We start from the raw sequence: 17,133 nt of genomic DNA, 5'->3' as shown, positions 1-17,133 counted from the left end.
CTAAAACAACACTAATACTAACAGCAATAATAATAAAAGTAAAATCAAATTTCAGGTTTCAAAATTAGTCAACTAGCCTTGCATACAACAATTTTATCTTTTCCCTAATCAGTCTTGTGAGTTACAAGTGATCGTGTTGCATAGATAACTATAGATCACATTTTAAATTTAAATAATTCATGACAAACCTGTAGCCATAAATTATATACATTTTTTAAAAAAATCACAAAATCAGTAGAAACACCTTAAATGAAATAATATATTCAACTAGGATAATTCTATTTTTTTAAGAAGGAAAATTAGGGGGATCAGTTGAAGGACTTTATCTTGATTTTTACAAGGCTAACACATGACCAGTCTTCTGCATGGGAAATAATTATTCTAAGCGCTCTCCTTGCAGACCCTCAAGACTGGAGACATTATAGGACTACTGAATAAATCTTGGATTCCAGAGAGAGAAAGAAAGTGAAGCTGACATCTATTTGTTCTGTTTAGGTTTCGTGGGTTGACCCTTCCACAGTCCAGCTCTGGGGTCAAAGGAATTTTTCATTGCTCACACATACCACCCAACTCTGGGGGCACAAAGGGGAGAAGGGATGGAGGAATATGACTGTGAACCCTGTTAGTCAATCTCCCCTGAGGGGCAGCCACACTTGCTATTCCAAGAACAATGCCTTGCAGATTTAGACTTGGGTGTGGGGCTCCTGAGTCAAATGAGTCACCTTCCTTTCCAGCTCAGTGGCCTCTTCGCGGCGTGATTAGTTAGATCTCAGCCCTTCTGAGGTGGTTTGAACCATATGCTACAGAAATTAACTCCCTATAAGAATTGCTTTTAAAATATTCTTCTCCAGTTGAAAAGTGATAAAAAAAAAAAAGTATTTACTGTTTCACTCTTCCCTCATCAAGTAAGATATTCAAAATAACAAAAATTCCTCTAAAATGTCATGATGTGCAAAACTGATATTTTACTGTTTAGTCTTTTCCACCAACCTTTAAGTTCTTTGGGGAATGAAGATCACATGTTGCTTTATGGACTATTGCAAATGTTTTTTGATTTAACTTCCAGGCTTATAGAATGTAAGGGGGATTTCAGTAATGCAAAAGCCACAAAAAAAGAAGCAAAGGGGCTGAACAAAAGGGTTAAAATATAAGATATTTATAGAGGGTTTATTACTTTACATGGAGATCATTAGAAATGATGATTTTCCCAAATTGGCAGCAGCAGTAACATCAGTACTAAGCCTTATTTTCTTTGCTTTCCTCTTGGACTCGGATAAGATCCTAAAATGTATTGAGAAGAGAGACAAGGGAAAAGGTGCGATGAGGAATGACTTGAGGATAGCGTTGAGAACCGTGGGCTGGATGCTCTGATGACCAACATGTCATTTGCTAGGCTTTACCATGAGTTGGACACTGGATTAGGCAACTTGTGGCCATCACCCCAGTTAAGCCTCACCACCATCTTTCAACATAGAAGTTAATATCCCATTTTTCAGCGCAAAAAAAATTTTTTTGGTGGGAGGAAGAAGATTGGTCCTAAGCTAACATCTCTTGCCAATCTTCCTCTTGCCCCCCCGCCCAAAGCCTCAGTATGTAGTTGTATATCCTAGTTATAGGTCATTCTAGTTCTTCTATGTGGGATGCTGCCACAGCATGGCTTGATGAGCCGTGTGTAGGTCTGTTCCCAAGATCTGAACCAGTGAACCCCAGGCTGCCAAAGTGGAGTGTGCCAACTTAATCCCTCCGCCACGGGGCCAGCCCCAGAAAAAAAATTTTGTTGAAGCTTAGGTTAGTTGCCTGAGGTCCCACAGCTAGTAAGAGGCAGAGGAGTTAGATGTATTCATAGCTAATTAAGTGGCTCTATCCTTTGGCTGGTCCAGGGACTGGCAACAGCAGTACTGTCTGGTTATTTTCCCAGAGGAGATGTTTTTAAAAATTTCTCCAGATTTTCAGCAGAGTGGTCTGACAACCACTCTACTGGACCTGGAAAAAGGTCTTTAGAGATGTGCCATAGGACTCTCTTTGATATTTCTCCTTATTTCTTCTGAATTTTTTTAAAATATAAAATTCTGGGGGGCTGGCCCCATGGCCAAGTGGTTAAGTTCGCGCTTCGCTGCAGGCGGCCCAGTGTTTCGTTGGTTTGAATCCTGGGCGCGGACATGGCACTGCTCATCAAACCACGCTGAGGCAGCGTCCCACATGCCACAACTAGAAGGACCCACAACGAAGAATATACAACTATGTACTGGGGGGCTTTGGGGAGAAAAAGGAAAAAAAAAATCTTAAAAAAAATATATATATAAAATTCTGTGTTGTTTATGTATAAAAGCAATTTATGTTCATTAAATTATTTTTCAAAAGATACATACAAGCATTAAAAAGAAAATGCAAAGTTACTAGTAGCCTAACCACTCAGAGATAAGCACTGATTTTTTGGTACATCTCTTTCCCGGGCTTGTTCTATGTTTATACACACACACATATTTGAACAACAACAGAATTGAAAATGCATAATATTCAACAATTTTTTTCGGTTTTCAATGTACTGTGGACATCTTTCCATGACAGTAAACAGATCTGCAACAACACATTGAATGTTCCTCTTATCTCCCATCAAACAAATCTACCACCACAGTCAACATTTTTATTAGTGACTCGAATGAAAGAGTATGTTAATCAAATATTCGGGTGACACAAAGCTGGGAGGGATTGCTAATATACTACATATAAAGAATCAAAACATAAATCATGGTAATAAATGGGAATTATGACCCTAAATTGATATAAAACTTCAGTGTCCATCTAGTGTGTCTCTGTCAAAATCTCACATTTCTGGGCGTGGGAAGTGTACTGACTCTGAGGAGGGGATTAAGGTGGGGCAGGCAAGTTGACTGAGCTGTCCACCTCAGTCAGGCATCAAAAAAACAAACAAACAAACACGGTGTAGTGCGATCACTGAATAACATAAGTAATAACAATTATAAATGGCCCCCTAGGAATACGTAAAATGTAACACTCAACACAACACACCATTACCTCAGAAGAGCTTGGTCATGCAGTGTATTCGTAGGCGGGGTCTGTAGTAGTTTCCCGGTGAGATTCTCCTGGGAGAAGTCCCAACGTGCAGCTCAGCTTGTGAGTGCTGCCTGGGGCACTAACTTTCCACAGCTTGCAAGCGGAGGCTGACTGCGCTCATTTTGCAGATGGGTCAGAGACTGACCTAGGAAGACTCTTTCCTGTCATTTAGCACATTTTTAAAATCGAGCTAAATAAAACTCTTGGAGAAGATTGACTGCCCACAGATCACTTCTAATAGAGAGCTGTGATCTTAGCTAACTTATGTGCTAAAAAAAGATCTTATCTTCAGGTGTTTTGAGAATCAAGTGATTTGGTCTCCTTGGCAAGTGTCGGGTGTGTGTATGAGGCGGGCAGGGGCGACTCTGCCATTTTAATCTTGAGATGAGATGTCATGTCCATTGGACGTAAGGACAGCCAGAGGTGGGCTGCATGAACCTACGGGGCGGGGGGGGGGGGCACAATGAGGGGGTCTTTCTTCTGTGTCTGGATGGAAGACCTGGGACCAGTCCTTCACAAGCCTGTTCTTTGTGGCTGTCATCCTTGCTCCCCAGCCTGCCAGACTTTTGGGCTCTGTGGTGCTGTCCCTGCCACAGTCACTTGAGTTGAGGTAAAGAGGTCCTGTTGGTAGCCAGATGCTTCTGCTTTCAGCACCAGCTGGCAGGCCCTCTGCAGAGTGGAAGGTCCATCAGTCCTTGCAGCTGTGGTCAATCAGGCATTTTAGGGTTTTGCCCCAACAGATTCCTGCTGCCAACTTGGGAAGTTAATGAAGATTAGCTTACATTTGATTAATTTTGCAACTTCCCATTTTCACTCTCCAATCATCTGCAACTGGGGATACATAGGGATCCTCATGCATATATACTATTCCCACAGGTCTCTTTTAGAAAAGGTTGAGTTATCATGTGATTTTGTGAATAGATAGGAAGACCTCTTGTTGGCGGTAGTTTTTTTTCCTCTCCAAAGCCCCTGTACATAGTTGCATATTCTAGTTGTAGGTCCTGCTAGTTCTTCTATGTGAGTTGCTGCCACTGCATGGCTACTGACAGACGAGTGGTATGCTTCCACATGGGAACCAAACCCAGACTGCAAAGTGGAGCGTGCTGAACTTTAGCCACTAGGCCATCAGGGCTGGCTCTTGTTGGTGGTATTTTAATGAGAAATTTCTCCTGAGGCCAGCCCCGTGGCCAAGTGGTTAAGTTTGCATGCTCCACTTAGGCGGCCCAGGGTTTCACCAGTTAAGATCCTGGGCATGGACCTAGCACCACTCATCAAGCCATGCTGAGGTGGCGTCCCACATAGCAGAACCAGAAGGACCACAACTAGAACATACATCTATGTACTGAGGAGCTTTCAGATTGGCAACAGATGTTAGCTCAGGACCAATCTCAAAAAAAAAAAAGAAACTTCTCCTTATTGATTGGACCAGAGTTTAGTCTATTACATTTTTCTTAAGGACAATCATTTAGTCTCCTCCTAATTTACTAGGTCATCTATCTAAAATGTATGTCACTTTCCTGCTTGATAAATTGTAAGTTCTGGGATTCTTGGGCCAATGTTCTATACAAAGTCAGCTACAGGCACAGCTATTCACCACTGATCATTATCAAACTCTTTGCCAACTTTGTGGAGCAATTTGATAAGAAAAACCCAAGAGTGCTTGGCACTTTTATTGATCTTTCCATGATCTTTGACTCTGAGGACTGAAATCAGTTATAGGCCGAGATACACAAGCTCAGTGTTGATTCCTCAGGCCCATTCCCATCCTCAGCTGCATGGCTTAGAAGGAACCTGCACTTAATACCACTGTGTTTCAAGGTCAGGGATAACAGTCCATCGATAGATCAGACACAGTGTTTACTCTAATTACAAGGAATAAAGAGATGGTCTTTCTCTGGTATATCAATGCCATAGTTTTAGTATCAAGAACCAGAAGGGCATTAATAGATAGCTGATTCTATTTATTATCATCACAAATAAAAGCCAGTTGCTCTAAATCTAAAACCATCAACTTCCTAGTTTTATCCATATTGTATTCTTAAAGTTATGTATACCCTTCTCAGTATAAAAACTAGATGTTTTACGAGTGATTTACTGAGGTTTGTTTATGGATAAAATGGGTGTTTAGTGATAAGAGATTCAAATTTTTTTCAAGCTAAAATCATTGAGGCTGTAGTCTGTGTGTTGTCTTGTTAGAGCAAATACCAAATTATTTCTAAAGGAGAATCTGAGCACTGACAGGCAGTCCTTCCTTAACCCACCTCCAAGAGGAGGAGCAACGGCCTTCTGTCCACCATATGGCCTTGTTAGGTACCTCAGATTTAATAAGGAGTTGTCAATCCCTCCCTAGCTTGCTTGATTATTAAAACATATGGCTCTGAGTTTAACTGGTAACATAGTAGCTCTGTGGTCTAGGAATTTATCAGGATGTTTGATCTTGGAGCTCATTGCTGCTCCTTGACTATTGAAAACTTTGTAAAATGAGCAATATTTACGGAGGATTGCCTGAAGCATAGCAGCACACCCATTCTTTTATATCAGTAGTTTTCAACCTTATTTTTGAACCACAGAATCTTTGTTCAAACCATATCTTTCTAGAAGCCCAGGGTCAGAGAATGGGATGCAAGGAAGGGATGGAAAGCTTGAAGTCCCACCACTGATGGGCCCCCCAGAGCACAGCTTGAAAACCATTGCTAGATCCTCTAACACCCATCCATAGGCACTGGGGCCAAGAACCACAGAGTGGCACACCCAGACTGGATGGCGGGGCCTCCCTAGAACGGCTTCACTGCACTGTGCTTTGACCAAGCACCACTTTATCTCACTCTGACAGATGTTCCAAGAAACAGTCCTAGGAAATGACTAGAATATTTACTGCAAGGATGTTATTAAAGATATTGTTTACCTGGTTTTACAACTTCTTCTCTGGGAGAAGCCCAAGGAGAAAATGTTTGCTATTCTTTGCACCAGAAAACATTTAAATTCTTCTGAGCTCATGGTTCGTTTTCTCCCGGGGATGCAGTGATTCATCCTTCCCTCTTTGGGCTGACCACTAGCAAGCTTAGGAAGCAAACCCGCAGACCACCCCCAGCAAGCCACAGGGTTTCATGATAGCTCCTTCATGAACCAACTTCTCGCTCAGCTCCACCTTATTTTACAAAATGTATTCCCTTTGCATTCATTGCTTTGTTTTAACGTATTTTTTGTATGTTATTCTATTGCATATTTTAAAGTCACCTCAATCCTTTTAAAAACGTTATTGTATATAAGTAAGCAAATTCTTATTAAGAATATCTACCAAGTCAAGCTATGTGCAAAGGAAGAAGACCAGACCACGTACAGTCTGGAAATAAAAATCTTGAGATAAACATGACAGCCATCTTTGGAGTTCTTAAAGGGCAAGGAATAAGTTTATTCTGTATTACTCAGGAGAATGAACCTAGAGTACATGATGGTCATTACCAAAGAAGCTGTTGAATACTCAGAACTGGACCAGGAGTGGATCTCACAAAATGGTGAGTTCCTTGTCACAAGAAGTATTCAAGTGGAGCCCAAATGACCCCCTAGCTGGGAAGGTACAAAGGTATGATGGACACCCTTTGAGTGCTTAGCCAGGCCACACCCCGTCCTCTGGAAGAGTCCCTTCAACTTTTACTGAAGAGGTGGATGTAGGCAGCCATGCGTGTCATGAGACCCTTCCCCCACCCCTGCCACAATAGATTGGACCAGGGCTAGACCCCTGGCTCAAGCCGGAGTCTCTCTTGAACTAACGGACATGACATGATAGAGGAGCTGTAAGATGACCCACACGGGTGCCTAAGTCAAAGCTATGGCAACCCAAAGCCAGGTGAGCCCAAGATGTGGACGCTAACAGCCGCACAGAAGAAGGGGTCCTGCTGCAGTGCAGAGAGAAGCAGCGACAAGAAACAATGCGGAGAGAGAGGAGCTGCCCGGTGACCTTCTCCTCCTGTGAGAGCCAGCTACGCTTCCTTCAGGTCCTTCCCTCTGCAACGCTCCTCATCTCTGAACAGCAGCCACCCCTTTACTGAAGTTGACTTAGTAAGTTTCTGTTCCTGACATCGCAGAAATCTCTGACTGAGATCAAAGAGAATCCCCAAATGGATGATGAGGCTGGAGCAGATTAGTGGTTCCCAAAACTGGGTGCTCATCAGATGGCTCTAAGTAAGCTTCCTGGGTGCCAGACCCCGGAGAGTGTGCCTTAGTGGCGAGTAGAAGGCTCTAGGGAATGTGTCTTTTTAAACTCTGCCTCATCCCCAGTGATTTTGCTACTTGGCCAGTTTGGGAACCACTGGATAAGATGTCATCTAGGGTTTTGGTCCCTTTAAGATTCCCAAACTTTGGTTTAGAAGTTGACACAAGGCAGCTATCCTCACGGTACTCGTCCTATGGACAGAAAACCAAAAATTTAAATGCAACCACCACGAATTCAGAGTTACTGTTCAGAGAGAAAGGTCAGGGGCCCCTGCAACAATCTGTGGGTATACAATCTCCAGATTGAATATTAACAAATCAATATTGATCAGCACACATGGCAAGTACAAGTTCCCAGGTACTGGGCCAAGGTATTTAAACATTTGAATCAGTGTCCTAGGTAATGGAATTTGAAGTATGTTTATTCAGCTTATTGATGCTATCAAACAGGGAAGAGCATCTAAGCACATCTTTGTTAGGCACCTTGCTTTTCCCAGGATGTCAGCCCTCCGTTCCTCATTTATGGACGTTAGAACACGTGGCTTTGCCCTGACATGGCAACAGACAGTTACTTTATTCAATTTCAAATCTGAAAACTTTTGTGTGTGTGTGAGAGGAAGATTGGCACTGAGCTAACATCTGTGCAGTCTTCCTTTATTTTATATGGGTTGCCATCAGTGTGGCTTGACAAGTGGTGCTAGGTCTGCGCCCTGGATCTGAACCTGCGAACCCTGGGCCACCAAAGCGGAGCACACAATCTTAACCACTACGCCACCAGGCCAGCCCCCAAATCTGAAAACTTTCTGAAAATTTTTAAATGGTTAACTATTTACTCCTGATACATAAGTGAGGCATTCCTAAGTTTCAAATAGGTATTGTCACTGCGTGAAGGGGAAAGCCAGTATGTATATTAGAGTATTCAGTGAGACCATCCCCAACCAGCGAGTTTCACTCCCTCAGGAACAGGGGCTGGCGGAGGCGGGTGGCCTCTAGCCTCCACAGATGGGCTGGTTCATAGACACTACTCTGCGTTGTCTGCCCTCCCTGCTCCAGGCCTCACCCTGGATATATACCCTCTCTCACCCTTCACACTGGACAGTCCAGTTCTGTTTTAACTTCCTTTCTGATCTCCAGTTACAGAGCTCTTCCTTCCCCTCTGTCTGAACTCTGTCGCCCGACTTGTCATCTTCCTATTTTAGGTCTCTCTCTGCCAACTCACCAAGCACAACCCCTACAACCAAACTCCATCCACACCATTCAAGTCCAATGCCATCCTTGCTGGTTTATCCACTATCTTTTAACCTGGCCATCCCAAGCCCAATGGCTGTGCCACTTAAGACCTATTGTCCCCTATCTCAGTCCCATTTTGCATTTTATACTGCCCCTTGCAGCACAACTCACCCAACTGAGCTCACAATGGACAAGTATTTTTCAGTAGGTTAGTGACAAAAGAACCATCACACTACAGCAAGGAGCGGGCCGAATTCCTGTCTGTCTGTTGTACCTCCAGCGCCTACCATACTTGTTCACTGAAGTTTCTCTGCATCTTCCACTAGGGGGTACCACCCCATAATTTTTGAAACAGGAAGTCTGCTAAATACAGTTCTTAATGAAAAATGAAGTCCAGGCACAGTGGATTTTTTAAAACTTTTCTGAACACATGCTGTAATTTTATGAAGCAATTTAATGTGATTCCTTTTAAATAAAAGCTGCCCCATGGGCAGAGTAATAAGCAACAATCCTGAGCAGTATAAACTTATACAAGGGAATGCCAATTAAAAACCCTGGCTCTATTACAGTAAGATAAATAGTCATGAATTAAGTGAAATAAATGCAAAAATGGAGTATGGCCAGACAAGTGAAGTTATTTTTACTTTAGAAGAGAAGTAGACATGCTAAACAAAACTTGGCTTCAAGACAAAAGCTTTCGTTGAACAAAAATAAGGGCAACTCAGATGTTCTGAGACTCTGCATAAAAAGAATTCTGTTATCTTTGGGGTATAAGGGAAGACCTGCAACACTAAAAACTGGTTCAAGGTTGCATTCTTCTGGGTTCTTTTAAGAGGAAATATACCAAGGCATTGTAGTGTAGTGATTGAGAATGCAGGATGCTGGAATTAAGCTGACCTTAAATTCCCCGATCTTCCACTTACCTCTGACCACTTGGCCAGCCTCCATTTCCTTAGCCTAAATCTTCATTCTGCATCAGTTCAATGGGTATAATAGTACCCACCGCCTTAAGGTTTGTGGTGTGACTTAGATGAGATAATGTATATAAAGTGCTTGGAGGGTGACTGGCCCACAGTAGGTATTCAATAAATGCTAACTATTCAATGAGTGTAAGGAAGACCTTTTGAGATGACTAGGAACAGAAATCTTTGCATTGAAAAAGAAGTTCACCATCATTTTGGCAAATGTACTCATACAGATAAGCAATCAGGAGACCAGAGAAGTTAAACAATTTGACCAGGGTCACACAGTTATTACCTGATGAACTCTACAGTAGAACTTGGACTTCCTTAGTGTCAGGCAGCATTCTTTCCCCTGCCCTCCACTGCTTCTCCTGGCATCTGATAGTTTACTAGCATAAACTAAAGATATTCTCTGGTTAATAATTGGTTTTGTTGGTGAAAGTAGCAAAGTATACATTGTCGTGACTGTCAAAGACTCTAGCAGCATGTATCTTTAAAGAGTCTAACACTTAAGCCCCTTTCCTACTTTTAGAAATTTATCCTAAGGAAATAATCTAAAAGAAAAGGTTATATACAAAAAGATGTCCACTACCATATTCTTTGGAATACTAAGAAACTGGAAATAACCTACGTGCCCAACAATAAGACAGTAGCTAAATATGGTAGACCCATGAATTTTGGAACCATTAAGAAAATTATGAAGACCACCAAGAAACATGAGAAATATTTTATTCTTTATCTCATTCCAAAAGGAGGTCATTTAACAAGTTGAATGACAATAATTGTATTTTTATCATAATTACAACCAATTAAAAATTATATATTTATATGGATAAAATCCAGAAGATAAAATGGAAAAATGAGGTGATTTTAGGAGGATTGGGATTGGGAATGCCTTTTTGAGTTCCCTTCAAAATAAAGAGATGCAAAAAAGAATTGTTTAGAATGAACTCATTTCCTTACTTTATTGGCACTGAGCAGAGTTGCCACGATCCTAGTGTCCTTTAATGCATCATGATAACAGGTGTAATCAAATGAAAGGCACACGGTCAGAACCCTCCTTATACAGTGAGCTCTGAGGGACACAGCCATACATCTGTCCTCGACCTCTCAGAACTCAGGAGCTGGTAGAGGAAACATGACACATACGTAGATCTCAGCACTGCTCCACCTCCAATGTCTCTAACATCCCATCTCATACCAGGGCTTTTCCCCTCCCAGCTTTCCTGCCACCCACTCATTAACATTGTCAGGACTGCCAGTCTCCTGGTCCTTACGTTTTCTTTCGATCCACCCACTTGGTTTCATTTTCTTTGCCATTCAGCTTAAATACTAAGACCTATCACTTTAGCCACCCTCTCCACAAGAATTGCAATATCTTTATCTTCCCAATTCACCTGCCCCGAACCACCCCGACTGGGCTGCAGGACTCCCCTAGACAAAGCCACCCAACATCCTTTCATATGTCCCTGGCCAGTTCCCTGCCCCCTCCTCACATTCCTCCCTACATCTCACACCTGCCCTCCCCTCCCTCAAGCGGACAATCTTGCCTTTTACTGCACAGAAGAAAAGTCTTAAAGGAAAACCTCTCCTTGAGCAGAGCCCCCCAGCCCAGTTGCCTTCTGCATTCATCCTTACTCCCTGCCCTCCAGTTTCAGAAGTGAGGTGACCCCGCACCTGTTCTCTGGACCCAGTACCTCCTGCCTGCTCCAGCCTTTGTCCCATGCATGAGCTTGTCACCTCTCTCTTCAACCTTGCCTGAACTATTTCTTTTTCTCTGAGAATAAACTCTGCCATCTATAAGGAAGCCTTTCCTTTAGGATACATACTCTTCTAAATGATTACCACTTGCCTTTCTCCCCCCGCAACCCCATTTCTAAAAAGTTGTCTTACCTCGGCTGTCTCCACTTCCCCTTTCCCTCCTCTCATATAGCCTGACCCCTCCCACCCCACCACCAAATTGTTCCAGAAGTCAAATCCAATGGCTCCTTTCCTCAGCTGTGTTTCACCCTGTTGACATTCCTTATCTTGAAATATTCTCTTCTTTCAGCTTTTGGGACACTGATGTTACCTTAGCAGAATGAACAAACTCATGCCTTCGGCTCATCCAGGGAGGGCAGAGCACGAGCAGGGAAGGTCTTGGCTCAACAGGAGGGCTCGCACTTTCAGCGGAGTGGTGGCATGGCAGTCCTTAGACTTAAGATCGACCAGGTTAAGTTTGGAGAACTGATTCCTTCCTGGAGACTAGTTTTGTGGACTCTACATCAGGCCAACTGGTGACTCAATGATAGACGCATGGCTGGAACTCAACCATAAGGGTAGAGAGAACTGCTTATTCTTTTATCTTATTGAAAAAAGGTGTGGTAGAGACCGGGTCACACTGGAAGAACCTGTTGACAGTGCTGGGACTTCCTCTCCTAGGGTATGACTGGAAGCGAGGGGAGTGGGATTCAAGTCATGCCGGTCTCCCTCAGTATTCTCTTACAGCTAAAGCTTCCAACCTACATTCATTAGACTCAAGAAGATGGAATGAGTTTCTCATTATTAAAATAGTATTACTTTTTAATTTTAGTATCATTCTCATAAAGTACCACTTGGTACTTGATTATATGCTTTCTATTGGCTATTTTGGTTCTTTCTTACTCCTGAGTAATATAGCCCCTATCAGACTGCAAATGCCTTGAGGTCAAGGGTCCTTTTTAGTCTAAATCTCTTTTGTCTTCTACATTGCTTAGCACAGGACTGAACACTTAGAAGGCGCTAAAAAATTCCTGTTGCTTAATTTAGCAAGTATTTTAACTTTCCAAATTTCAATGGAGTTTGAATGACTGAAAACCAGAATCCCCAGCAATGTTCTCTTTACAATATAAGCAATGGTTTCTCTTTACAGTGAGCCCTATAAATCCTTGTAATTCACCTCCTTTGGCCAAACATCCCAATGTCCTTGACTGTGGATAGAAGCCCGGGTCTTTTGGGACCTGGGATCAGGCCTTTCTCCAGTCAGGCAAACAATCTGAAAAGAAAAAGAAATCACACGTAGTCCAGCGCCTTTTTCTCCTTGTGTGGCTTCTCCACCAGCTAGAGAGATATTTAAAGGCTCTGAACCTCTTGCAGTCTCTGATTCTGAGTCATTTTATTTTCAGAGAACTATCTATTTTTCTTACTTATACAGCCAGACTGCATCACGTGGCCAGAAAATCATTTTCCCTTTAAAAAAAATACTAGAATTTGAATGCAGGTATTGAATTAGTAACAGATTTATCATAGTGTAATCCCCTGGGCATTACAATTTGTGGCTGAAAGTTGACTGAAAAGGGGCCCATAAGTTAACCTACAAAGACTAGAGGGTCTAGAGTCACTGTTTTTTAAAATATTTTTTTCAGATAAAAGAGGATTAACGGCCTGAAATCCTCCAGTCTCCAGGACCACGGTGCAGTCCCTCCGCGGGGCTTTGCGCTGGAGGCTGCAGCTCCTGTGATCTCGAGAAGGACTGGCCCAGATACTCTAGTCACCTGGAAGGCGGAAGGGAAGGTGGCACCTGAGCAAGGCAGAGCCACTCAGAGGCAGCCCGGGGCCGCCACTCTGCTCGGGGAGGAGGAGCTGGCGCCCCGCCCCGGCCCAAGAGGAAGCGCAAGCCTCGGGCCACAGGTGAGGAGCGGCGCGCCCGCCGGCTCACCTCCGCGGAGGCGGGGCGGGCTCCAGACGACCGGCAGCAGGGGCGGAGCCGCCTGGGTCACCTGGGCCGAGGCGGAACTGAGGGGTCTGTCGCTGCACCGAGAACCTGGATCGGAGACTCACCTGTGCGGGGCCGGGGGCGGGGCCCGCGCAAGAACTCACCTGAGCCGGCGGGAGCCCGCCCCCGGCGTGGCCCCGGCTGCCCGCAGGGAGGCGCTCGGCGGACCCGTCTGTGCGTCCCTCCGGCCGTGTGGCGGTCCCCGCGCGGCCGCCATGACCTGGAGCGCCACGGCCCGCGGCGCCCACCAGCCCGACAACACCGCCTTCACGCAGCAGCGTCTCCCCGCCTGGCAGCCGCTGCTCTCGGCCGGCATCGCGCTGCCGCTCTTCTTCTGCGCCGGCCTGGCCTTCATCGGCCTGGGCCTGGGCCTCTACTACTCGTCCAACGGCATCAAGGAGCTCGAGTACGACTACACGGGCAACCCGGGCACCGGCAACTGCTCGGCGTGCGCCCAGGCCGGCCAGGGCCGCGCGCCGCCGCCCAGCTGCTCGTGCGCCTGGTGCTTCGCGCTGCCCGAGCTCTTCCAGGGCCCGGTGTACCTCTACTACGAGCTCTCCAACTTCTACCAGAACAACCGGCGCTACGGCGTGTCCCGCGACGACGCGCAGCTGAGCGGGCTGCCGAGCGCGCTGCACCACCCGGTCAACGAGTGCGCCCCCTACCAGCTCAGCGCCGCCGGGCTGCCCATCGCGCCCTGCGGCGCCATCGCCAACAGCCTCTTCAACGACTCCTTCTCGCTGTGGCACCAGCGCCAGCCCGGCGGGCCCTACGTCGAGGTGCCGCTCGACCGCACCGGCATCGCCTGGTGGACCGACTACCACGTCAAGTTCCGGAACCCGCCACTCGTGAACGGCAGCCTGGCGCTGGCCTTCCAGGGCACCGCGCCTCCGCCCAACTGGCCCCGGCCGGTCTACGACCTCAGCTCCGACCCCAACAACACCGGCTTCATCAACCAGGACTTCGTGGTGTGGATGCGCACGGCGGCGCTGCCCACCTTCCGCAAGCTGTACGCGCGCATCCGCCAAGGCAACTACTCGGCCGGGCTGCCGCGGGGCGCCTACTGCGTCAACATCATCTACAACTACCCGGTGCGCGCCTTCGGCGGCCACAAGCGCCTCATCTTCAGCAGCATCTCGTGGATGGGCGGCAAGAACCCCTTCCTGGGCATCGCCTACCTGGTCGTCGGCTCCCTCTGCATCCTCACGGGCTTTGTCATGCTGGTCGTCTACATTCGCTACCAGGACCAGAACGACGAGGACGAGGACGAGCAGTGATTCCTGCCTTCCAAAAACCCTTCCTGCTTCTTGGCAAAACTCTCTTGCAAGCTTCTTTTGGCTTCTCCCCTTCGCCCCTCACGCAATTCCAGTCTCGCCTCACTTTTCCTCCTGCTGTGGATGAGTGGACCAGAGAGAGGAATTACACCCAATTGGAGGCTACCAGAATCTTGCTGGGGTGTTTGGACTGCAGAGTGAGACATCCTTGCAAATTCTCCCCATCTCCTTTAGGATTTACCGAGTGACGTGTTGTTAGGGCCTTAAAGTCCCGTAACGTTTGAGAGCCGAAGGAATGGTAGACTCCTACTCAACGCCTATGCGATGAAGAGACTGAGACCTCGAAATGTTAAATAACTCACTCAAGGTCAGGCAGCTACTCATTGGCTCCTGACTCTGACCCTAGAGCTTTTACCACTACAGTACAGTGGTATTCTTTTCTTTTTTGAACGTGTGGGAGTAGGTTGGGGTCGAGAGGGAAGCCCACAGATAACCTGCAGAGACATGGAGGGGTGGGGGACAACATACTTGTTAAAATGTGGATAAATTAGGAGGCACCACCCCAGACATTCTGACCAAGAAGGCTGGGGTGAGACCCTTGAAGCTGTGTTTTAAAGAGCCCATCTGGAGATTCCTCCTGTATTCCCTCAAATTAGGGAATCACTGCCCTGAGCCAGGGAGCAAGTAGATTACTGGGTGTTTCCCTATTTCCTCTTGTCTCTGAGGTTGGGCCTGAAGCAGCCACTTGAGTCCAGTTTTTCAGGTAGTCATTTGTTCCCAGGAGCGGTGACAATCATGATGTTGAAGGTTTGGTTCAGCACTCCCCTGGAACATAAGAAGCTCTCCATAATTTGCAGAATGAATATAAAACCCTTGCGAGCTCCAGAACACTAGTTGGCATACAGATTCGCAGGGCAGGGTTTGTATCAATTCATTTAATATTTGACTGTAAGAGATTTAAAAAACCAGTTTGCTGGGTACTCTGTAGAAACTTGAAAATGCCAGGTCAGCTTGTACAGTTCAGAGGGAATGTTTTAACCTAAGAATCAGAGCTGGAAGGGATCCTAGAAGGAAAGGGATTTCCCTAAAGTCAGATCTGTGTTTCTGACCCCAGATTCAGTCCTCTTTGTCATCGAAATTTTATTTTCTGCTTAGAGAGAAAGGGCTTCCTTCCTTCATATCTTCTCCCTTGGGGCTGAGAAGAAAACTTTTAATCTGTTCTCAAATGAAGCATGTTTGTTCTACTAATTATTTTAAATGAATGCTAAGGAGTATGGTCTTATATGTAAACTAGAATCTTAAGAATTATTTGACCCTTTGACATAATATTAAACTCTGACTACTCTAAAATCATTCTAATATATATAAAGTTCTAAAAAGCAATAGAATTTTTTAAAAACCTTCCTTTTATGGCAACAGAACTTAAAAAACAAAACCCTAGCAATATCATCTTAACCCATTTATTTACTGAAAGCAAACAGTTATTTGTTATTCTGACTGACAGAATTCCCAGTGCCTGCCCTCTGTTACAGCCCCTTTCCGCTCACTCCTGGCTGTGCTCATGCCTGGAAGGCAATGCAAGACCTTAAAGTATTTTTTTTTAGTAGTTGAAGAAATATTGAATTATATTAAATAGTTTACATTAATTTTATTTTACCCTGTTCTGGTTCTTTGGAAATTAATGATCAGTGGACAGCATGCATGTTCACTGACATCTGTCTCAGATCTTCTGGAACAGTTGTGATGTAGGAGATTCTGTCCCACTATTGACATAAACCAAAAAATATTTTAGTAATTCCGGTGTGTTGGCTTCCCAACTCCTGAATGTGACACAGTTTTATTATCAGATTGTGTCTTGTGATTTTCGGCTGTGAAAATACGATCATTCTATGTGTATGGAGTAATTTTTATTTATTACGAATGTTTGTTTGAGCAGCTCGCTAGCCTAGCCCTTCTTTATGCTGGATAAGAGAATTTACTACATTTTTTTACTATGTAGTTGAGAGCAACCATGTATCTTGCAATCATTTTTACAATATTCATTCCATTGCTGTAAAATTTTAAATGAGACTACAAAATTTAAGATAGTATGATTATATCAATGGCTAAACCCAGGCCCTTTCTCTGGGTTTTTGAAAGAAAATAAAGGTCATGTTTGTCTTACCTTTGTTATCATGTTTGCTTAATTCTTTTGAACTATGATCTTAAAGGCACAAACAGCATGACTTTGCTCACTTGTTATTGGCAGATTTGTCTTGCAGTAAGAAAATCATCTTTCCGAATAAGGCTCAAAATAAGCTCAATCTTTCAGTGTTACCTTCCTAAAATGGAATTTGAGCTTAATATCAACCTCAATGTATAGTATGAATTAGACAATCTTCAACTATTGTTTGAATTTGCTAAAATGTGGTCATTAAAAAAAATTTAGTATCAAAAGTTATTAAAGAATGTGATTGTAGCAGCCTTCTCCATTTCTGCATTTTACTCAAATTCTAAATTACAATTACTTGTCAGGTATTTTGGACAGCAAAGCCTCAGAAACTTTAAAAACAAAAATGTGAAACATTTTCCTCTGAAGATCCCGGTGCTGTAGCATTTGTGTGGTACCTCAGGGTTCCAGCGGGGCTTGCATTCTCATGTTGTCCAG

General features: G+C 44.5%; 1 protein-coding gene across 1 annotated transcript; it reads left to right on the top strand.

Moving 5' to 3' along the window:
• Positions 1-12,864: 12,864 nt before the first annotated feature.
• On the top strand, positions 12,865-16,649 carry TMEM30B (transmembrane protein 30B). The gene has a single exon (XM_014868506.3). It carries the CDS (start codon positions 13,428-13,430, stop codon positions 14,487-14,489), a length of 1,062 nt encoding a protein of 353 aa, XP_014723992.1. The 5' UTR covers positions 12,865-13,427; the 3' UTR covers positions 14,490-16,649.
• The last annotated feature ends 484 nt before the right edge of the window (positions 16,650-17,133 follow it).

The sequence above is a fragment of the Equus asinus genome, chromosome 7 (assembly GCF_041296235.1).
Source record: "Equus asinus isolate D_3611 breed Donkey chromosome 7, EquAss-T2T_v2, whole genome shotgun sequence".
Lineage (NCBI taxonomy): Eukaryota > Metazoa > Chordata > Mammalia > Perissodactyla > Equidae > Equus > Equus asinus.
Note: the sequence above shows the minus strand (reverse complement) of the source record. Positions and strands in the feature narration are given on the sequence as shown.